Raw genomic sequence first — 25,314 nt, forward strand, 5'->3', positions numbered from 1 at the left:
ATCACGAAAGCTGGGGAGGAGGGAAGGGAGAAGTGCGGAGACAAGGCCGCGCGGGGGCAGGACTCAGACCCAGCTCAGTGCTCCGAGCTCGCTGCATTGTGGAACTACCACAGCTGTGGGAGAGGGAAGAACTCGGACTGCTAGGGCTGCACTTATGGCCCACAGGGCTGAGGGGGCAGCATATAACACGGCTGAACCCAACGCTCACGGCAGAGACCTCGGAGCAGACTAAGGGAAGAAGATGAAAACCGTGATTTAAGCCCTCACTGCCAGCAGAGAACAGAAGCCTTAGGCACTGAGACTAGCCACCCCCTCCCTACCCTCCCAGAGCTCACCCCGTCCCCACCTGGCTGGTGCTAGAAGTGGAACAGTAGAAGTGTCAGATCAAAAGAACAGAATATTGGCTGTTCTGAGAACTGTGGACCACAGACACAGATTTGCAGCCCAACTAGTTCCAGCAGAGGGGAGGGAGCTGTGGAAGCAGGACCCGCTGTGGTGGTGGTCGCAGCCATTGCTCTGGGCCACCTTTCACAACTCACCCCGCCCCTGGCCTCACCTATCTGGGTGGATCCCTGCAGGAGTAAACAGAACTGTTGTAACATTCAGGCTCTGAATCAGGTGCAGGAAGAGCTTTGGAACTTCAAAAGCTCTCCGCATACACACAAGGACACTGCACCCTATGACCCAAGCGAACTATTAACAGATGAGAAGCTCGTTTCCCAGGGAATCCCCCCATTGTGTGAGAAGCTGTAATAGTGCAGAGAAAACATAGCAATACCGTGTGAGAGAAATAAAAGGCTGTAGTCAGAGAGAAAATAAAACATTCTACCAACCAGTACTGGAAAACAAAAGAAAGACCTCTTCCTATCAACTTGTTGCAGAGGCCACTCCTGTAGATATCTAGGAAGAGAAATAATAAATCAGTAATTACCTTGAATAACCAAGACAACAAGACTGTTCAGAAAGAAAATGAAAAGTCTCCAGAAAAGGAACTTAAAGATATGGAAATATGTGACTTAAACGACAGAGAATTCAATATTGCAATTGTGAAAAAACTCAACGAGATGCAAGAAAATACAGAAAGGCAGTTTAATGAACTCAGAAACACAATCAAAGAACAACGTGAGCATTTTACAAAAGAGATTGAAATTTTTAAAAAAGAACCAAATAGAATTTCTGAAGATTAAGAACTCAATAGAAGAAATTAAGAATGAAATAACCAGCTTAGGAAGTAGAGTTGACCAGATGGAGGAACGAATCAATGACATCGAAGATAGAAACCTGGAAATTACACAGATGGAAGAGGAAAGAGACGTGAGACTTAAAAGAAATGAAAGAACTCTACAAGAACTTTCTGACACCATCAGAAAGAGCAATATAAGAATAATGGGCGTACCAGAAGGAGAAGAAAGAGAGAAGGGAACAGAGAATATATTCAAACAAATTCTTGATGAGAACTTCCCAAACTTGTGGACAGAACTGGATCCTCAAATCCAAGAAGCAAATAGAACACCTAATGACCTCAATCCCAACAGGCCTTCTACAAGGCACATTGTACTGAAGCTGTCTAAAATCAATGACAAAAAAAGAATCCTCCAGGCAGCCAGGGAAAAGAAGACGGTAACCTACAAAGGAAAGCCCATTAGATTATCATCAGATTTTTCAGCAGAAACTCTACAAGCCAGGAGGGAGTGGAAACAAATATTCAAATTATTAAAAGAGAGAAATTATGAGCCAAGAATAATGTATCCAGCAAAGATATCCTTTAGATATGAAGGAGGAATAAAGACCTTTCCAGATATACAGAAGCTGAGGGAATTTTCTAATACACGACATGCACTAAAAGAAATACTGAAGGAGGCTATTCGACCATCATCAACAGGGACAATTTGTGGCAACCAAAACATAAAAAAGGGGAGAGGAAAGGCCTGAACCTCAATATGGGAATGGAGAAAGTAAGCGTGCTGAAGGAAATGGAATACTCTAAATTTAAAACTTGCTTTTACCTAAACTTAAGGGCAACAACTCAAGAAAAATCCAGAACTGAAATACATACTGTAATAAAAGAAGAAACAGAGGAAAACATCATAGAATACCACCATACAGAAATAATAGACAACAACAAAAAGGCAAAGAAACAATGGAGACACAGCCTTACCAGAAAACTAAAGATAGAATGAGAGGAAATCCTCACATATCAATAATCACCTTAAATGTAAATGGACTGAACTCACCAATAAAAAGGCACAGAGTAGCAGATTGGATCAAAATACTAAACCCAACCATATACTGTCTGCAAGAGATACATCTTAGCTACAAGGGCAAGCATAGACTCAAAGTGAAAGGGTGGAAATTGACACTCCAAGCAAAGGGTACCCAGAGAAAATCAGGTGTAGCCATAATGATATCAGATGAAACAGTCTTCAGGGTGAAAAAAGATAACAAGAGACAAAGATGGACATTTCATAATGGTAAAGGGGACTATACAAGAAGAAGACATAACAGTCATCAATATTTATGCCCCCAATCAGGGAGCACCGAAATATACCAAGCAACTACTACAGAACTAAAGGGAGAAATTGACCAAAACACAATTATACTAGGGGACCTAAATACATCACTGACAGCTATGGATAGATCATCCAAACAGAAAATAAATAACGAAATAGAAGCCCTAAATGACACATTAGATGAAATGGACATAATTGACATATATAGAGCACTTCATCCTAAAACATCAGACTATGCATTCTTTTCTAGTGTACACGGAACATTCTCAAGGATAGATCATATATTGGGACGTAAAATCGGCCAGCAAATTTAAGAAGATTGAAATCATACCAAGCATATTCTCTGATCACAAGGCTTTGAAATTGGATATCAACTGCAAAAAGAAAGCAGGGAAAAATACAAATTCATGAAAATTAAACAACATACTTTAAGGAACAACTGGGTCAAAGAAGAAATTAGACGAGAGCTCAAAAGATACATAGAAACAAATGACAAAGAAAATACATCCTACCAAAACTTTTGGGATGCAGCGAAAGCAGTTTTAAGAGGGAAATTTATATCATTACAGGCCTATGTCAAGAAACAAGAAAAATCCCAAATAATAACCTCATTTTACACCTTAATGAACTAGAAAAAGAAGAACAACTGAAACCCAAGGTCAACAGAAGAAAGGAAATAACAAAAATCAGAGCAGAACTAAATGAAATAGAGAATAAAAAGACAATAGAAAAATTAATGTGACAAAGAGCTGGTTTTTTTATAAAGATGAATCAAATTGACAAACCCTTGGCTAGACTCACTAAGATAAAAAGAGAGAAGACACTAATTAACAAAATCAGAAATGAAAAAGGGGAAGTTATCACGTACACCACAGAAATACAAAGGATCATCCAAGAATACTATGAAGGACTATATGCCACCTAATTCAATAACCTAGAAGAAATGGAAAAGTTCTTAGAAACATATAGCCTTCCTAGGCTGAACCATGAAGAACTGGAAAATCGAAACAGACCAATCAACAGTAAGGAAATTGAATCAGTCATCCAAAACCTTTCCAAAAGCAAAAGTCCGGGACCAGATGGATTCACCAGTGAATTCTACCAAACCTTCAAAGAGGATCTAATACCAATCCTGCTCAAAGTCTTCCAAAAATTGAAGAAGAGACAGTACTCCCTAACTCGTTTTATGAGGCCAACATTACCCTGATACCAAAACCTGGTAAGGACAACACAAAAAAAGAAAACTACAGACCAATATCTCTGATGAATACAGATGCAAATATCCTAAACATAATTCTAGCAAATCAAATAAAACAATGCATTAAAAAGATCATTCATCACGACCAAGTGGGGTTCAACCCCGGGGCACAAGGATGGTTCAACACCGCAAATCCATCAATGTGATACATCACATAAACAAAATAAAGGACAAAAATCATATGATTATATCAGTTGATGCACAAAAAGCATTTGAAAAGATACAATATCCATTTATGATTAAAACACTTAATAAAATACGTATAGAGTGAAAATACCTGAAAATAATAAAGGCCATATATGACAAACCCTCAGCTAATCTCATAATTAATGGTGAAAAACTGAAGCCCTTTGCTCTAGGTTCAGGAACACAACAGGGCTGTTCCCTATCACCTCTGCTTTTAAACATAGTGTTGGAAGTCCTTGACAGAGCAAACAGGAAAGAGAAAGAAATAAAAGGCATCCACATTTGGAATGAAGAAGCTAAATTACCACTCTTTGTAGATGATATGATGCTATATATAGAAAACCCTAAAGACTCCACCAAAAAGCTATTAGAAACAATCAACGAATACAGTAAAGTTGCTCGCTACAAAATGAACGTACAAAAGTCCATTGCATTCCTATATACTAACAATGAAACCTCAGAATAAGAAATACAAAAAAAAAAACAATTCCTTTTGCAATTGCAGCAAAAATAATAAAACACTTAGGAATAAACTTAACCAAGGATGTGAAGGACCTATATGCTGAAAACTATAAGACATTTTTGAAAGAAATTGAGGAAGACACAAAGAAATGGAAAGACATTCTGTGCTCATGGATTGGAAGAATCAACATAGTTAAAATGGCTATATTACCCAAAGCAATATACAGATTTAATGCAATCCCCATCAAAATCCCAATGGCATTTTTTAAAGAAATAGAACAAAAAATCATCAGATTTGTTTGGAACCACAAAAGACGTCAAATAGCCAAAGCAATTTTAAGAAAAAAGAACAATACTGGAGGTATCACACTCCCTGACTTTAGCTTGTACTACAGGGCTACAATAATCAAAACAGCATGGTATTGGCAGAAAAATAGACACATAGACCAATGGAATAGAATTGAGAACCCAGAAATAAAATCACATAAACATGGACAGATAATTTTTGACAAGGAAGCTAAAAACATACAATGGAGGAAAGACAGCCTCTTGAATAAATGGTGCTGGGAGAATTGGAAAGCCACGTGCAAAAGAATGGAAGTGGACTGCTATCTGTCACCATGTACACAAGTTAGTTCAAAATGGATCAAAGATTTAAGCATAAGACCTGACACAATAAACTGCATAGAAGAAAATTTAGGTACTAAACTTATAGACCTTGAGTTCAAAGAGCATTTTATGAATTTGATTCCAAAGGCAATGGAAGTAAAAGAAAGCTAAAATAAACGAATGGGACTATATGAAACTTAAAAGCTTCTACACAGCAAAAGGAACCATCGACAAAATAAAGCGGCAACCAACTGAATGGGAGAAGATTTTTGCAAACAGTACGTCCGATAAGGAGCTAATATCCAAAATATACAAAGAACTCATGAAACTCAACAACAAAAAAACAAACAACCCAATTGAAGAATGGGCAGAGGACCTGAAGAGACATTTCTCCAAAGAGCACATAGAAATGGCAAATAGACATATGAAAAAATGCTCAACATCACTAATCATCAGAGAAATGCAAATAAAAACCACAATAAGATATCACCTCACCCCAGTCACAATGGCTATCATCAACAAGACAAATAGTAACAATTGTTGGAGAGGCCGTGGAGAAAAAGGAACCCTCATACACTGTTGGTGGGAATGCAGACTGGTGCAGCCATTATGGAAGGCAGTGTGGAGGTTCCTCAATAAATTACGAATAGAATTATCATATAACCCAGCAATCCCTCTCCTGGGTATCTACCCCAAAAATCTGCAAACATGTACACATAAAGACACATGTGCTCCAATGTTCATTGCAGCTTTGTTTATGGTGGCCAAGACATGGAAACAACCAAAATGTCCTTCGATAGATGAATGGATGAAGAAGGTGTGGTATATATACACAATGGAATATTATTCGGCGGTAAGAAAAGACGATATAGGAACATTTGTGACAACATGGATGGATCTTGAGAGTATGATGCTAAGCGAAATAAGTCAGACAGAAAAAGCAGAGAACCATATGATTTCACTGATATGTGGTATATAAACCAAAAACAACAAAAGAACAAGACAAACAAATGAGAAACAAGAACTCATAGACACAGACAATAGTCTAGTGGTTACCAGAGGGTAAGGAGGGTGGGGGGTGGGAGATGAGGGGAAGGGGGATCAAATATATGGTGATGGAAGGAGAACTGACTCCGGGTGGTGAACACACAGTGGGATTTATAGATGATGTAATACAGAATTGTACAACTGAAATCTATGTAATTTTACTAACAATTGTCACCTCAATAAATTTAAAAAAAGAGAAAAAAAAAAGAAAAACTGTCATGGTAGTTATTATAAATTGTATTTAATAGTAGTAAAGGATATGAAGTATATTTGCTTCTTTTACAGTTATATATTTAATAAAAAGTGAAATAATCCATTTTAATATTAGTTGCACAGAAATATGGGATCAGCTTGTACTGCATGACTCTTAATGAGAGTGGAGGGGGAAGGGTCCCAATTCTTATTGTAATGAGAAAATTACATTACATGTCATCTCTGAAATCAAAGGGCAACCCCACAGGCTGAGTGAGGTAGCAATAATTACTTATCCCTTATTTGTACAAATGAGATCATACAAACAGGATTAGAAAATCAGTAAAATAGATGCCTACATACCTCTATATAGGGAAGTATCTGTGTAACAGGAGAGTGAAAAGCAGTCATAGGGAGGTGCTAACCTGAAAGTTTGGTCACTTTCAGTATGAGCAGTGGTTACTAGGAAAAATAAACACTATTAAACAAGAGTCAACTGTTATACTGTTGAGTACTATCTTACTACTGCCACTGTGGCTTTACGCCTATGACATATGAAAGTTGTCTGTTCCTAGGGAGTAAATGAGCATGTGCTCAGTGGTCTGAGGTGTCACCTACAAAATTCGGATCTTTTTTGTGACTGGATGATGTAACAGTGACCTAAGCTTTGGAAACTCAAAGGAATATGCTTAGGCAGCTTTGAGAGGGTCATTACATCCCACGCATATTCTTAGAACCTGAGAAAACCTACTTATATTGGAGGTTTACACATTTTCATTTCTTAAGGCAGCTAGTGTCACTCTTTCCACCAGATCAGCTTTAAGAAAATGGAATGATTTGGATTTGCAATTAAAATCCTTGGCCTAAGCCCTTGTAGTATATTCCACTGCTTGATTGCAAAGACAGCGAAGACAAATAAGCAATTGAAGTTCGGTACCTTATTTCACCTTCTCTAATGTGACCTGCCAGTTCTTCAATAAACTTCTCCCCTTTCATCCAGTAGATCATTGGTCCGGACTCTCCACTGAATCCAAAGAATGCTTTGCAAGGGATGTTTAGAGGCTTACCTGAGAATGACAGAGAAAAAGAAATGGTTATCACTGGAAGACAGAAAAGGACCATTTAAAATCTAAAGGAAAACTCAGAGGTGATCCATTTTCTACTCTTCTTGCAATCATCTTATCACTGTACATGAGAAAAATTTAAATACAGGCTTCTGGAAAATTTTAAAATTCAAGATTTATCAAAAATGAGAAAGTAAAGAAACTCAATTTTTAAAATCGCTTATTTTTACTGCCTCCCTCCTAGGAACTAGTATAAAAGACTCAAATGGAAAGATTCCCCTTTTATTTTTCTTTGTTGAGAGTATTACCATGTTTCCCCGAAAATAAGACCTAGCCTGATAATCAGCTCTAATCCATCTTTTGGAGCAAAAATTAATGTAAGATCCGGTCTTATTTTACTATTATATACAAAATATATTATATATATTATAATATATATAATATATTATAAAATATATTATAAATATATATACACAAAACAAGATATATATCATAAATATATTATATACACAAATATATATATAAAACAAGATATATATTATAAATATATTATAGATATACAAAACAAGATATATGTAATATATAATATATAATATTATATATATATTAAATATATAAATTATATATAATACATATATAGAAATTATATATTTAATATATATATTTATATATAATACATACATAGAAAACATATATTTAATATATATAATATATTTATATATAATATGTATTATATATATCATATATACGAAATAAGATATATATCTATATCTATATATCTATATCTATATCTATATCTTATTTACTATAGTAAAATAAGACCAGGTCTTATCTAACATAATATAAGACTGTGTCTAATACATTAATTTTTGCTCCAAAAGATGCATTAGAGCTGATTGTCCGGCTAGGTCTTATTTTCGGGGAAACACGGACTGCTTACTTGGAATTGCCTTTGAAGTTAACATTTAAATCAAAAGGATAAGCTAATTTTTGATTGGTGCGAAAATATATAATAGACTATCCACTATTATTACGATTACATAGGGATTATTGTTTATTATGATGATTGTCTATTCTGAAAAAGTTGGATAATACAAAGGGACATTTTTTAATTACAAGAATATCTATAAAAAGCACATGTGGAAAACTCAGTCTAACTACATCTTCTATATTCTTTGTGTCTCCTATAGTGCTTAAATAATTGTAGGCAATAACTAAGCACTTTTTTATCATTCATCTTTGTGATTATAGCTAAAATCTTTTCTTAATTTATTATCAAACATATGAGCAATTATATTTTGTTGGCATTGATTTTATTTGCTTCTTGTAAAGTACATTAGTAAGAGAAGAATGGTATACAGAGCACAATCTTGACATTTCTTACAAAGGAATCCCCAAATTCATGAATTGTAATATAGCATATCATTTTCTCTATATCCTGCAATTTTTGCCCTGGTTGGAGCACTAGATAAAGTAATTTCTAAAATATTTCTCCTTGTAGAATACATGGTAGACTAGTTCCCATAATTTCTCTAAGCTGTGGACATTTTTCCATACTATTCTTAAATTTGTCCAAAACTTCCATGTTCTAAGAATCATTACTTTCTTGGAGCCTTTCTGTTTAATAACCATAACTACTAGATGACTTTGTTTGAGGACCATTTAACAAAGAAACAATTTTAGTTAGGGAATTAGGGTCCACATTAGACAAAGTAAAAATTAAAAAAAAAAACGTATAGACTTGTGGATGCTAGTGTTAGGCCGTTCTTAACCATAAAAAGAGATGTGTTGCCAAATATTGGTCTTATGGTAGTGAAAATTTACATCTCAGAAAAATGATACGTTGTGGACCTTTAGGATTATTTATATTGTCAAAATCTTTGATGTCAACAGTTTGCTATATATCTAATGCAAATCTGAAACAAGGTCATTCATTGTTGCTTTGAACATGTGCTCTGTGATACAAACTTGTGTAAAACTGAAAGGCAGCCTTGTATAGTGGGAAGTGCACTGGACTAAGAGGAGACTTGGATTGTATTTTTAGATTTATCATGAAAAAACAGACTATCTAGCCCTTAGCAGATTACTTAACCTTTTATATACTGATTTCTCATATATGTAATGACAAGGTCTTTTCTGTGCATTACTGCTCATCATTTCCATGAAATTGAAGGTAGTAAGGAATGTCAAACCACATAGCAGAGACTGTGAAAAAAATATTATAAGGAATCCTAGTTGCTAAAACTATACACACACACACACACACATATATTTATATACATATACATATATGTATATATATACATATATACATACACACACACATATATATACACATATATATATATATACACACACACACATATATATGTGTAGTTCTAGCAACTGGGATACTATATATATATATATATACATATATATATATATATATATATATATATATTTATACCATATATATATATGTGTATATATATATATATATGGTATAAATTCTGGTTGCCATTCCTTTGGGCTATGTTGAAAGAATGTATCAAATAAAATACCTTTCAGTGATTCCTAGCATGTGACTGCTCAGGCCTGGTTTGATTTTAATGGAGAAAGACAATTACAGCCATTTGCAACAAGGGGCCTTCTCAAGGCGGTCTGTTAAAAATGACAGTGTCTACCCTTGGCACTACATAATGGGTACTGACTATAGTTGTAGTTTCTTCTGGGAATGTTCGTAGTCTCCCATCAGACAGGTTCTTGTTAAATGAACGCATGAGATAGATATTTCAGCAGTCATGTTTCTATAAATGCTGAATCAATATACTGAAGCCTTTTGTCAATGGCCAAAACAGGGAAAACATCCAACCATCATTCACAATACTCTGAGGAGTATCCCAAAATGATCAGCTCTTGTGCCAGATAGTGAGACTCAATGTGTGCCAAGGACTGGCCACCTCCTCTTCCAAAAGGCTTGAGAGGGATCTCTGCATTGATTGGACAAATAACCTGAACGAAAATCTACCCAAGCATTCTAAAATCTGGGTTGTGTGCATGTGAAAACTCCTATCTACTATTTGCATCCGTTTGCTACTGTACTGTTTACCCTGCAGACATTTTCAAAGTCATTTCTATGTTACTTAATATCCATTTTGCTAGTAGAGATGACCAACTCACATTTCTATTTGAAGTACAGTGTATTGAAGACTATCAAAATAAAAAGAACTTTGTTTCTCAGTTTTGTTTGCTTTTGTAATGGCTTCAGACACGGTTCCCTTTTAGGTTCAATCTGCATGACTAATGCTTTCTCTATTACTTTGTTGAGGTCTACACAGTAAAAACAAAAACAAAAACAAAAAACAAAAACAAACAAATAAAACATATGTCCATACAAAGACTTGCTCATGAATGTTCATAGCAGCTTTATTTTTAATAGTCAAAAACTGGAAACAGTCCGCGTATTCATCATCAACATGTGAGGGGATAATCACAGCTACACCCACAAAATGCAATATTAATCAAGTATGAAGAGGAATGAAGTATTGATACACCACAACACAGAGATTTTTGTAATTTCAAAACAATTATGCTAATTGAAAATAAATCAGATGAAAGAGTACATGCTTTATGATTCTATTTATATGAATTTACATTCTTTATGATTCTATTTGCATTCCAGGAAGTTAAAATTAATAAAAAAGTTTCTTAAATAGTTAAACATACATAGTCCATGTGATTCAGCCATTCCATATCGAAGTCTGTGTCCACAAAACAACTTGTACACAATTATTCATATCATCTTTGTTTTTTTATTGAGGTAATATTGACATTATATTAGTTTCAGATGTATAACATCATGATTCGATATTTGTATGTATTGTGAAATGATCACCACAGTAATTCTAGTTAACACTCATCACCATACTTAGTTATAATTTTTCTCTTATTATGAGGACTTTTAAGATTACTCTTAACAACTTTCTTTTTTTATTAAAGATTATTCTGGTGAGAATGGTTAGTAAAGTTACATAGGTTTCAAGTGTACAATTCTGCAATACATCATTTATATATTACATTGTTTGTTCATTACCCAGAGTCAATTCTCCTTCCATCACCATATATTTGGTCCTGTTTACCCTCATCTACCACCCCCGTCCCCCTTCCCCTCTGGTAACCTGTAAACTATTGTCTATGCCTATGAAGTTTTGTTTCTTTATTTGTTTGTCTTGTTCCTTGGTTACTTTCAGTTTTATATCACACATATCAGTGAAATTATATGGTTCTTGATTTTTTTCTAACTTATTTCACTTAACAACTTTCAAATATGCAATGCAGTAGCATTAACTATAATCACCATTTTGTACATTATATCCCCATGATTTATTTCTTCTATAACTGGAAGTTTGTACATTTTGACTTCTTTCACCCATCCCTTACCCCTCGCTTTTGACAACCACAAATTGTTTCTGTTTATCTAATGAGTTTATTTTTTTAAGATTCTACAAATAACTGAGATTATATATTATTTGTAGTTCTCTGTCTGACTTATTTAACCTAGCATAATGCCCTCAAAGACTACCCATCTTTATAGATCCCATTAATGGACACTTATGTTGTTTCTATATCTTGGCTATTGTAAATAATGCTGCAATGACCATGGGAATGCATATATCTTTTTGAGTTAGTGTTTTCATTTTCATCAGATAAATACCCAGAAGTAGAATTGTTGGATCATATGGTAATTCCATTTTTAATTTTTTGAGGAACCTCCATACTATTTTCCATAGTGGCTGCACCAATTTAAATTCCCACCATTAGTGCACAAGTGTTCCATTTACACCACATCCTCACCAACACTTGTCATTTCTTGTCTTTTTATAATAGCTATTCTGACAGGTGTGAAGTGATATCTCATTGTGTTTTTGATTTGCATTTCCCTGATGCTTAGTTATGTTGAGCACCTTTTCATGTACCTGCTGGCCATCTAACATATCTTCTTTGGAAAAATGTCTATTCAGATCTTCCGTCCATTTTTTAATCAGATGTTTGTTATTTTGCAATTGAGTTGTATAAGTTCTTTATACATTTTGGATATTAACCCCTTATCAGATACAAAATTTGCACATATTTTCTCCCTTTCAGTAGGTTTCCTTTTCATTTTTTTTCTGTGCAGAAGCTTTTTAGTTGGGTGTCGTCCTACTTGTTTATTTTTGTTTTTGTTGCCTTTGCTTTTTTTTTTCCTGCATATTTCATATTTATTTTCATTCTTTTCAAATTGATAACAATATTTAATGTAACAAAATTAATTGAAGTAAGATATTGGGAACTTGAGCAAATTACAGTAAAGTTAATCTGGAAAAATGACAACGGCCAGGGAAATTTTGTAAAAGGAGTGTTAGAAGAGGTGTTTATCCTGTCATATATTTAGAATACATTATAAAGCACAGATTCTGTCTATCTTACATAAAGAAATGGGGGATTGTTGGAAGGACACTGGGTAGCTCCTGGACCGTGAAGATGGAAAGGCGGCATGAAGTTGTGTGCATGCTCTCCTTCTTCGAAGTTGCTGCCTTCAAGTGATTTGGCTTCAATTACATTTCATTCCTATATGCCTTTGCTTTTTGAGTCATATCCAAAAATTATTGTCAAGACTGATGTCAAGGAGCTTACTGCCTATGTTTTCTTCTATGAGTTTTATGGTTTTGGGATTCACATTCAAGTCTTTCATCCATTTTGAGTTAATTTGTGCATATTTTGTGAGATAATGGTGTTGATTCATTCTTGTGCATGTGGCTGTCCAGTATTCCCAACACCATTTATTGATTAAATTATCTTTTCTCCATGGTATTGTTCTTTGCTCCTTTGTCATAAATTAATTGACCACATATGTATGGATTTATTTTTGGGATCTCTATTCTGTTACATTGATTTATGTGTCTGTTTTCATGCCAGTGCCATACTGTTTTGAATACTATAGCCTTGTAGTATAGTTTGAAATTCAGGAGCATAATCCCTCCAGCTTTGATCTTGTTTCTCAAGATTGCTTTGGCTATTCAGTGTCTTTTGTGGTTCCATACAAATCTCAGGATTATCTTTTTTCTATTTCTGTGAAAAATGTCATTGGAATTTTGATAGGGATTGCGTTGAATCTGTATATTGCTTTTGATAGTACAGACTTTTTAATAATATTAATTCTTCCAATCCATGAGCATGGAATAACTTTCCATTTATTTGTGTCTTCTTCAATGTTTTAAATCAATATGTTAATTCATAGCTAGGTATTTTACTCTTTTTGATGCAATTATAAATAAGATTGCCTTCTTAATTTCTCTTTCTGATAGTTCATTATTAGTTACAGAAACGAAATGCATTTTTGTATATTGACTTTGTATACTGCAACTTTACTGAATTTGTTTATTATATCTAACAGGCCAACAGGTGGCATCTTCAGAGCTTTCTATATATAATATCATGTCATCTGCAAATAGAAACAATTTTATTACCTCCTTCCCAATTTGGATGATACTTATATTTTTTCTGGCCTAATTGTTCTGACTATTACTTCCAATACTACCTTGAATAAAAGTGGCAGGAGTGGGGTTCCTTGTCTTGTTCCTATTCTCAGAGGAAAAGCTTTCAGCTTTTCACCATGGGGTATGATCTTAGTGATAGATTTATCATATGTGGCCTCAGTCATATTGAGGTACATTCCCTCTATGCCCACTTTGTTGGAAGATGTTATCTTCAATGTTGTTAAATGCTTTTTCTCCATCTATTGGGATGATCATATGAATTTATCCTTCATTTTGTTAATGTTGTTTATCACATTGATTTATGGAAGTTGAACCATCCTTTCATTCTTGGAAGAAACCCTATGTGATCATGGTTAATGATACTTTTCCTGTATTGTTGAATTTGGTTTGCTAATACTTTGTTAAGGATTTTTACATCTGTGTTCATAATGGATATTGGGCTGTAGTTTCCTTTTCTTGTGGTGTCCTTGTCTGGTTTTGGTATCAGGGTAATTCTGGCCTTGTAAAAATGAGTTTGAAAGTGTTCCATTCTCTTCTTTTTTGTTTGTTTGTTTGTTTGTTTGTTTGTTTGTTTTTGAAGAGTTTGAGAAGGATTGGTAATAATTCTTGGAATGTTTGGTAGAATTCACAAATGAAGCAATCTGGTCCTGGACTTTTGTTTTTTAGGAGGTTTCGATTACTGATTCGGTCTTACTAGTAATCAGTCTATTCAGATATTCAGTCTTGGAAGGTTTATGTTATGAGAAATTTATCCATTTCCTCTAGGTTGTCCAATTTGTGGGTATATAATTGTTCATAGTAGTCTAATTATCCTTTGCATTTCTGTGGTATCAGATGCAATGTCTCTTCTTTCATTTCTGATTTTATTTATTCAAACTTTCTATCTTTGTTCTTCTTGGTGAGTCTAGCTAACGGTTTGTCAATTCTGTTTAACTTTTCAAAGAACCATCTCGCAATTTCATTGCTCTTCTCTATTGTCTTTTTTTTTTTATTAGTTTCAGGTGCACAAGACAAAGTAATACTTAGACGTTTATCGTTTATATCCCTCACACTGTGGACCCCCCTCCCCCCATCCACTATCTCTCTGACATCGCACCGAGCCATCACATTTCCACTGTCTCCACTCCCAATGCTGTACTCCGCCTCTTGTAAGTGTATATATATATATATATATATATATATATATATATATATATATATAAAATATTATAGTTGGCATTCATCATTGTTCAGCTTCAGGTGTACAGTGGTACAGTGCAGTGATCAGGCATTTACATTTTCCCTGAGGTGGTCTCCCAAATGGGACACGTGTCCATCAGATACCCTACAAAATCTTTACAACATTATCGATTACGTTCCCCAGATTAATTTTCAAAACCCCATGGCCAACTTGTGGTTACTGACTGTTTTCTAATCCCCTCACCTTCCCCCTTACCCCCACCCCCCCGCCCATCTAGCAACCCTAAGTATTTCCTCTTTGTCTCCAAAACTGTTTCTGATTGGTTCATTCACTTATTCTTTTCTTCAGATTCCGCATATAAGTGAGATCATATGGTACTTATCTTTCTCTATCTGACTTATTTCACTTAAAATAATGTTCTCTAGGTCCATCCATGTTGTTGCAAATGGTAAGATTTCTTTCTTCTTTATGGCTGCGTAATACTCCATTGTATAAATGTACCACAGTTTCTTAATCCAGTCATCTACCGATGGCCATTTTGGTTGTATCCATGTCTTGGCTATTGTGTATAGTGCTGCAATAAACATAGGAGTGCATAAAGATTTTTGAATTGGAGTTTTGGATTTCTCCGGATAGATACCTAGGAGTGGAATTGCTGGATCATAGGGTAGTTCCATTTTCAGATTTTTGAAATACCTCCATACTGTTTTCCATAGTGGCTGCACCAATCTGCAATCCCACCAACAGTGCACAAGCGTTCCCTTTTCTCCACATCCGCGCCAGCACTTGTTGTTTGTTGATTTATTGATGATAGCCATTTTGACTGGGGTGAGGTGGTATCTCATTGTGGTTTTTATTTGCATTTCTCTAATGGTTAGTGAGGTTGAGCATTTCTTCATATGTCTGTTTGCCATCTGTATGTCCTTTTTAGAAAAATGTCTCTTCAAGTCCTCTGCCCATTTCTTAATTGGGTCGTTTGTTTTTTTGGAGTTGAGTTGAGTGAGTTTTTCATAGATTTGTGATATTAATCCCTTATCAGATATATCATTGGCAAATATCTTTTCCCATTCAGTAGGATCCCTTTTTGTTTTATTGATGGTTTCCTTTGCTGTGAAAAAACAGTTTAGTTTGATGTAATCCTACATGTTTATTTTTTCTCTTACTTCCCTCGCGCAACGGGATATATCAGTAAAAATCTTACTCCGGGTAATGTCTGTGAAGTTTCTTCCTCTATTTTCTTCTAGGTATTTTATGGTTTCAGATCTTACATTTAAGTCTTAAAGCCATTTTGAATTTATTTTTGTATATGGTGTAAGGAGGTAGTCCAGCTTCATTTTTTTTTGCATGTGTCTGTCCAGGTTTCCCAGCACCATTTATTGAATAGACTGTCTTTACTCCATCGTACATTCTTGCTTCCATTGTCGTGGATTAAATGGCAGTATAGGCATGGATTTATTTCTGGACTCTCTATTCTGTTCCATTGATCTATGTGTCTGTTTTTATGCCAGTACCATGCTGTTTTGATTACTGTAGCCTTGTAGTATAATTTGAAGTCAGGTATTGCTATACCTCCGACTTTGTTCTTATTTCTCAAGATTGTTGAGGCTATACAGGGTCTTTTATGGTCCCATATAAATTTTAGGATTTTATGTTGTATTTCTGTGAAAAACGTCCTTGGTAGTTTGATAGGAATTGCGTTGAATATGTATATTGCCTTAGGCAGTATGGACATTTTAACTCTTTCTATCCATGAACATGATATGTGTTTCCATCTATTTATATCTTCTTTCATTTCTTTCTTCAATGTCTTATAATTTTCTGAGTACAGATCTTTTACTTCTTTGGTTAAATTTATTCCCAGCTATTTTATAGTCTTAGGAGCAATTGTAAATGGGATTTTTTTTTTAATTTCTCCTTTTGATGTTTTATTATTGGTATATACAAATGCAACTGATTTCTGAATATTAATTTTGTATCCTGCTACTTTACTAAATTCATCTATCAGCTCTAATAGCTTCTCGGTGGAGTCTTTAGGGTTCTCTATATATAGTATCATATCATCTGCATATAATGATCATTTTACTTCCTCCTTACCAATTTGGATGACTTTTATTTCTTTTTCTTGTCTGACTGCTGTGGCTAGAACTTCCAGCACTATGTTGAATAGAAGCGGAGATAGTGGGCAACCTTGCCTTCTTCCTGATCTTAGGGGGAACGGTTTTAGCTTTTCCCCATTGAGTATGATGTTAGCTGTGGGTTTGTCATATATGGCCTTTATTATGTTGAGATATGATCCCTCTATTCCCACTTACTTAAGGGTTTTTATCATAAATGGCTGTTGGATTTTATCGAATGCTTTTTATGCATCTATGGATATGATCATGTGATTTTTATTTTTCATTTTGTTAATGTGGTGTATCACATTAATTGATTTGCGGATGTTGAACCACCCTTGCATCCCAGGGATGAATCCCACTTGATCATGGTGTATGATCTTTTTAATGTATTGCTGAATTCTGTTCGCTAATATTTTGTTGAGGATTTTTGCATCTATGTTTATTAGAGATATCGGCCTGTAGTTTTCTTTTTTTGTGGTGTCTTTGTCTGATTTTGGGATCAGGGTGATAGTGGCTTCGTAAAACGTGTTTGGGAGTCTTCCCTCCTTCTGGATTTTTTGGAAGAGCTTGAGGAGAATAGGTGATAATTCTTTTTTGAACGTTTTGTAAAATTCACCTGTAAAGCCATCTGGTCCAGGGCTTTTGTTTGTTGGGAGACTGTTGATTCAATTTCCCTGGTGGTAATCAGTCTATTCAGGTTTTCTGTTTCTTCTTGAGTTAGCCTTGGAAGATTGTCCACCTCTAGGAAATTGTCCATTTCTTCCAGATTGTCAAATTTGTTGGCATATAGTTGCTCATAGTAATTTCTTTTTTTTTTTTTTGTATTTCTGCAGTGTCTGTTGTCACTTCTCCTCCTTCATTTCTCATTTTATTAATTTGGGTCCTCTCTCTCTTTTTTAATGAGTCAGGCTAAAGGTTTGTCAATTTTGTTTATCTCCTCTAAGAACCAACTCTTGGATTCATTGATCTTTTGTATTGTTTTTCTGGATTCTATTTCATTTATTTCTGCTCTGATCTTTATTATCTCCTTCCTTGTGCTCCCTTTGGGCTTATTTTGCTGTTCTTTTTCCAGATCCCTTAAATGTGAAGATAAACTGTTGATTAGTGTTGTTTCTTGTTTCTTTAGGTAGGCCTGCAATGCTATGAATTTCCCTCTGAGGACTGCTTTCACGGCATCCCATAGATTTTGGGTAGTCGTGTTTTCATTTTCGTTTGACTCGAGATATCTTTTGATTTCTTCCTTGATCTCCTGCTTGATCCATTCATTATTTAGTAATATATTACTCAGCCTCCATGAATTGGTGTGTCTTCCAGTTTTTTTCCTGTAGTTCCTTTCTAATTTCATGGCTAAAGAATCAGAGAAAACAATTGATATGATTTCAATTTTCTTAAATTTATCAAGACTTGTTTTTTGCCTAACATATAGTCTATCTTGGAAAATGTTCCATGTGCGCTTGAGAAGAACATTTATTTTGCAGCATTGGGGTGAAATGCTCTGAAAACATCGATTAAATCCATGTGGTCCAATGTATCATGTAAGGCTGTTGTTTCCATATTGATTTTCTGTCTGGAAGACCTGTCCCTTGTTTCCAGAGGTGTGTTGAAATCCCCTACTATGATAGTGTTACTGTTGATCTCTGTCTTTATGTCAGTCAGTATCTGTTTTATATATTTAGGTGCTCCAATGTTGGGTGCACAGATATTCACTAGGGTTTTGTCCTCTTGTCGGATCGATACTTTTATTATTATATAGTGCCCATCTTTGTCTTTTAATATGTTCTTCATTTTAAAGTCTATTTTGTCAGATATAAGTATTGCAACTCCACCTTTTTTCTCATTTCCATTTGCATGAAATATCTTACTCCAACCCTTCCCTTTCAGCCTGTGTGTGTCTTTTGTTCTGAGCTGAGTCCCTTGTATACAGCATATACAAGGGTCTTGCTTTCTTATCCACTCAGCCACCATATGTCTCTTGATTGGAGCATTTAATCCGTTTACATTTAAAGTGATTATTGATAGGTACATAGTTATTGCCATTTTTAAATTTATAGTTAGATTGTTTTGATCTTTCTTCTATTTACAGAAGTCCTTTTAGTATTTCTTGCAATGCTGGCATGGTGGTAATAAATTCCTTTAGCTTATTTATTTCTGGGAAGCTCTTTATCTCTCCATCAACTTTAAATGGTAGCCTTGCTGGATAAAGCAATCTAGGATGTAGGCCTTTGTTTCCCATCACTTTGAGTATCTCCTGCCATTCCCTCCTGGCCTTCAATGTTTCTGTAGAAAAGTCATTTGATAGTCTTAAGTGAGTTCCCTTGTATGTAACCCTCTGTCTTTCTCTTGCTGCTTTTAGGATTCTCTCTTTGTCTTTAACCTTTGACATTTTAACTATAATGTGTCTTGGTGTGGACCTGTTTGGGTTTATTCTGGTTGGAACTCTCTGCACTTCCTGGGCTTGTATGTTGGTTTCCTTCATCAGGTTGGGGAAGTTTTCAGACATTATTACTTCAAATATGTTCTCAATCCCTTGCTTCCTCTCTTCACCTTCTGGTATTCCCATGATGCGCATGTTGTTGTGCTTGATGTTATCCCAGAGGTCTCTTAAACCATCCTCATTGTTTTTTATTCTTTTTTCTTTCTGTTGTTCTGTTTGGGTGATCTCTGCTACCTTGTCTTCTAAGTCGCTGATTCGATCCTCTGCTTCATCTAACCTGCTGTTAATTCCTTCAAGTGAGTTCTTAATTTCGGTGATTGTGTTCTTTAGTTCTAACTGGTTGTTGGTTATGATTTCTACATCCTTCTTTATGTCTTCTCTAAACTCCTTAAACATTCTTATCACCAGTGTTCTGAACTCTGTGTCTGAAATGTTGGTTACCTCTGCTTCATTTGGTTCCAGTTGTGGAGATTCCTTCTGTTCTTTTATTTGGGACGTGTATCTTTGTTTCCCCATTCTGTCTGACTCTCTGTGTTTGCTTTGATGTATTAGGTAGATCCCCTAGAGTTCTTAGTTCTTGCTAGGTTATCTTATGTAGTATGTGTCCTTTATATTTGACTTGCACTACTTCGTTCTTCTCCTCTGCGTGTGTTCCAAAGGTGACTCTTGTGTTGTTTATATTGTCCTGTTCAAGAAGGACAATTAAGTCCTATTAATTGCTTTTTGCTTGTGAGTAGGTGGGGTTAACTCCTTGGCTGACTGGTTGTGAGACTTGGCTCTGCCCACCGCAGGGCGTTCTGCTGTGTGAGAGTTGACCAGTTAAATGTGGTTTGGCCTCTATGGGCTCTTGTGCCTGTAGAGAATTCACTCTTGGTGTGTGACTTGTAGGTCAAACCTGGTAGTACTCTGGTTTGGTCTGGAGTTGGCCTCTGGATATGTTGAATCTTGTGCCTCTTCAGCTGAGCCCTCCTGGTTTTTGTGTTCTCTGTTCTGTCCTGGGATCCAGTGCGTCTTTGGAACTGCGTGTGCCACCACGATTTTCGCCAGTTTTCGCCGCCGCCGCCGCCGCCTGCCGGGATTCCTCCGCAGGACCGCGCATTTTCACTCTGCTCCCTTCCTTCTTCCCCTGCTCACCCAATTAGCTCACCTTCAAGTAAACCTTCCACGAGTCTCTTAGCTGTTCTGCGTGATGAGCAAAGAGTCCTTTGATGGGTTATATGTCCTGTTTGTAATAAGATCCGGAGGAGAACTCAGAAAGTGCGCCCCGCTGCCGCCATTCCTATGATGTCATCTCTTTGTCTTTTATTCTCCATTTCATTTATTTCCACTCTGATCCTTGTTATTTTCTTCCTTGTACTTCCTTCGGGCTTTGTTGGTTCTACTTCTAGTTCCTTGAGGTATAAAGTTAGGTTCCTTTTTTGAGATATTACCTGTTTTTTTTTTTTTTTTTTTTTTTTTGGCGGGGGGGCTGTTAGCTCATTTATCACTATGAACTTCCCTCTTAGAATTGCTCTTGTTTTATCCCATAAATTTTGGTACATTGTGTTTCCATTTGCATTTGTCTCAACATATTTTTAAAATTTTTTCTTCTGATTTTTTTTCTTGTATCCATTTGTTGTTGAGTAACATGTTTAATCTAATCATATGTGAGAATTCTCCAGTTTTCCTCTTGTAATTGACTTTTAGTGTCATACCATTGTGGTTGGAAAAGATGTCTGAGATAATTTTAATCTTCTTAAATTTATTTAAACTAGCTTTGTGGCCTAAGATATCACCTATCCTGGAGAATGTTCACTGGGCACTTGAGAAAAGTGCATTCTGTTTTGGATGGAAAATTCTGATGTATTTGTTACATCCACCATTTCTAACATGTTAAGGCTGATGATCCTTACTGATTTTCTGTCTGGATGATCAATTCGTTAATGTGAATGGGGTATTAAATTTCTCTACTCTTATTATATTTCTGTCTATTTCTGCCTTTCAGTCTGTTAACATTTGCTTTATTTTTTTTTAATTTATTGGGGTGACAATTGTTAGTAAAATTACATAGATTTCAGGTGTGCAATTCTGTATCACATCATCCATAAATCACACTGTATGTTCACCACCCAGAGTCAGCTCCCCTTCCATCACCGTACATTTGATCCCCCTCACCCTCATCCCCCAACCCCCTTACCCTCTGGTAACCACCAAATTACGTTCCCCAGATTAATTTTCAAACCCGTGGCCATCCTGTGGTCACCAACTGCTTTATATTTTTAGAAGCTCCTCTGTTGGATGCATACATATGTACAAATGCTATGTACTCTTGTCAGATTGACTCCTTTATTATTATGCAATGCAATGCCCTTTTTGTCTCTCATTACAGTCTTTGTTTAAAGACTGTTTTGTCTGATACCAGTATTACTACCCCAGCTTTATTTTGCTTTCCATTGGCGTGGAATCTCTTTCCATTCCTTTACTTACAGTGTGTGTGTGTTCTTACATCTGAAGTGAGTCTCTTGTAGGAAGCATATAGATAGGTCTTTTTAAAAATCCACTCATCCACTCAAAGTCTTTTGAATGGAGAATTTAATCCACTTACATCTAGAGTAATTATTGATTGTTTTGTAATTATTGCCATCTTGTTTTCTGGCTGTTTTGTAATTCCTCTCTGTTCTTTTCTTCTTTTTCTGCACACTTCCTTTGTGATTTGATGATTTTCATGGTTGTTCATATTCCTTTCACTTTATCTTTTGTATATTTAGTATACGTTTTTGCTTTGTGGGTACCAAGAGACTTACATATAGCATATTTATAACAGTCTATTATAAGTTGAGAACAACATATGTTTGAATGCATTCTAAATCTCTACATTTTCACTCCCCTCCTCACATTTTATGTTTCTGATGTCACATTTTACATATTTTAGTATTGCGTATCCCTTAATTAATTTTTGTATTTATAGTTATTTTTACAAATTTATTTTAACTTTCATACTAGCTTTGTAAATGACTAATCCAATATCTTTATTATATACCTACTTTCACCAGTGATATTTATACTTTCATATGTTTTTTTGTTACTAATTAGCACCCATTCTTTTCAGCTTAAAAAAGTCCCTTTAACATCACTTGTAAGCCTGGCTTAATGGAGATGAACGTCTTCAGTTTTTGCTTGTTTGGAAAATTCTATCTCTCCTTTAATTCTGAATGATAACTGCCTTGTAGAATATTCTTCGTTGGATTTCTTTTTCTTTTAGCACTTTTAATGTACTGTATCACTCCCTTTTGGCCTGCAAAGTTTCTGCTATAATATCTACTGATTTTCTTCAGGGGGATTCTCTTTTACATAACAAGTTGTTTTTCTCTTGTTACTTTTAAGATTCTTTCCTTGTCTTTAACTTGTGACAGTTTAGTTATAATGTGCCTTGGTGTGGGTCTCTTTAGGTTTATCTCTTTTGGATTTCTCTGGGCTTCCTGCATCTGGATGTCTGTTTCCTTACCCAGGTTAGGGAGGTTTTCAGCTATTATTTCTTCATATAAGTTTTCTGCCCCTTTCTCCCTCTCTTCTCCATCTGGGATTCCTATAGTGAGAATATTAGTATACTTGATGTTGTGCCATAAGTCCCTTAAGCTAGTTTCACTTCTTTCTTTTCTTCTTTCTTTTCTTCCTTCCTTCCTTTTTTCCTTCCTTCCTCCCTTCCTTCCTTCCTTTCTTCAGCTCTGATTGGTTGAATTCCATAGCCCTGTCCTCAAGTATACTGATCTTTTCTCCTGCTTCATCTAGTCTGTTGTTGAACTCCCACTGTGTATTTTTTAGTTCAGTTATTGTATTCTTCAGCTCTGTGACTTGTGTTAGGTACTTTCTTATATTTTCTGTCTTCTTGTTGATATTTTCACTGTGTTCATCGTTTCTTCTCCCAAGTTTGGTGAGCATCTTTATGACCATTACTTTAAACTCTTTATCAGGTCAATTACCTATCTCTGTTTCATTAAGATTTCTTTTTCCTGAGGTTTCCCTTACACTTTTGTTTGGAATATGCTCTTTTTTTAAAAAAAAATATTTTGCTTGACTCTTCATTCGTTTCTACATATGAGATGAAAGAACTACCTTTCCCAGTTTCAAAGGAGTGGCTTTGTGTAGAAAATGAACCTTATCTTTCAACCTTTCCCTAACTCTCGGTTGACTCTCAAAGTTTGTGATTATCCCTATTATATTTTTAATTGCCCCCAGTAGTTGAGGATGTGCCGAGCTGTCTGTGTCCCAAAGAGATCTATCTCAGTCAGCAGCTATATTCAGGCTGATTGGAAGCCAGACCTTCAGGCTGCAGCTTTTAAAGTATACAAATACATATAGGTCTGTGGGAGTGCAAGCATAATCTCTACCTGCCACCATAGCCAGGTGATATGGAGGTGTCCCCTGGGTTACAGTCACAAAAATTCTGGCTCCCGACACATATATAAACTCCTTCTGTAAAATACCAGTGAGCTGTAGAGTGGCAGAGGAATAGCACAAATATGGTGTCCAACAGCTATGGTTCCTAAGACATGTGCCAAACCTAAAGCCTGCCCCTCAGGGCAAAGCTTCAGGAAAAGCAAATAGGCCTCTTTTACAGAAAGACTGGGAGTGTGTTTCAGTTTGCTATCTGTGCAATGCCCTGGGAGTTATAGTCTGCCAATAACTGCCTCTCTAATTGTTACTGTTCCTTGGGACCCAGGAATGAAAGCCACCCTGGCCTCCAGAGCCACATTATCAAGGGGCACCTCCTGGGTAACAGCTGAAAAATCAGAGCACCAGACATAAAAACCAGGGCAACAGATGGATGTAAAAGTTCCCCTCAGGGAGATACTGGCACTCTGTGTAGCATGGCAGAGAGAGAGTGCGAAAATAGTTCCTGCCAGTGTGTGTACCCAGAGAGTATTCCAGCAGGGCCCTGCCCCTCCAGCTGACACTTTAAGATTAGCAAATGAGTCTATTTCACATAAAATCTTGGCTCTTTTTAAATGCCTGCTTCTGTGTTGGGCTCTGTGGCAAGTTAATCTGTACAGGAGCCTTTTAGAAGCCATTTCTCAGTTTGCTACAGCTCTTTGAGTCTTGTGGACATAAGCCCTTTTGGTTCTCCAAGCCAGAGATTTTGGGGGCTTGTCGCTGAGGTGCTTCATAAATGTATAGGTTTATGAAAAGTCATTGAATGATACTCTTACATTGGTGAATTATGACATTAAATTATAGCTCAATAAAGCTTTTAAAAGTAAAAAAAAATAACATCCCTGTCATCAGGAAGTTTACATCTAGGATGGGACAGAGGAAGAGGTGGGGGACAATACACAAAATAAATTACAGTTGATCCTTGAACAACACAAATTTGAACTGTGTAGGTCTACTTATATGTGGATTTTATTCAATAAATACTGTAAATGTATTTTCTCCTCCTTATGAAATTATTTTCTTAATAATGTTTTATTTTCTAGCTTACTTTATTGTAAGACTACAGTAAATAACATATATAACATACAAAATATGTATTAATCAACTGTTTATGTTATCGCTAACGCTTCTGGTCAACTGTAGGCTATTAGTAATTGAGTTTTAGGTGAGTCAGAAGTTATACATAGAATATTGACTGTGTGGGGGGTCTGCACCCCTACACGTTGGTTAAGGGTTAATGTAAATATAATATGAGTTGTATACAGGTTCTAAGAGATGTCAACTTTGTGTTCTCAAAGCTAAAGTCCTCACCCTAATCACTGAATGA

At 35.6% G+C, this 25,314-nt stretch overlaps 1 protein-coding gene across 1 annotated transcript in view; it reads right to left on the reverse strand.

Annotated features, from left to right (window-relative positions):
* The window catches only part of IL1RAPL2 (interleukin 1 receptor accessory protein like 2), a 1,393,401-nt gene that overhangs the window by 55,251 nt on the left and 1,312,836 nt on the right, over positions 1 to 25,314 (reverse strand). Inside the window, exon 6 of the mRNA XM_033110155.1 lies at positions 7,202 to 7,331. Coding sequence (XP_032966046.1) covers positions 7,202 to 7,331 — 130 coding nt within the window. The remainder of the gene's footprint in view (positions 1 to 7,201; positions 7,332 to 25,314) is intronic.

The sequence above is a fragment of the Rhinolophus ferrumequinum genome, chromosome X (genome assembly GCF_004115265.2).
Source record: "Rhinolophus ferrumequinum isolate MPI-CBG mRhiFer1 chromosome X, mRhiFer1_v1.p, whole genome shotgun sequence".
Lineage (NCBI taxonomy): Eukaryota > Metazoa > Chordata > Mammalia > Chiroptera > Rhinolophidae > Rhinolophus > Rhinolophus ferrumequinum.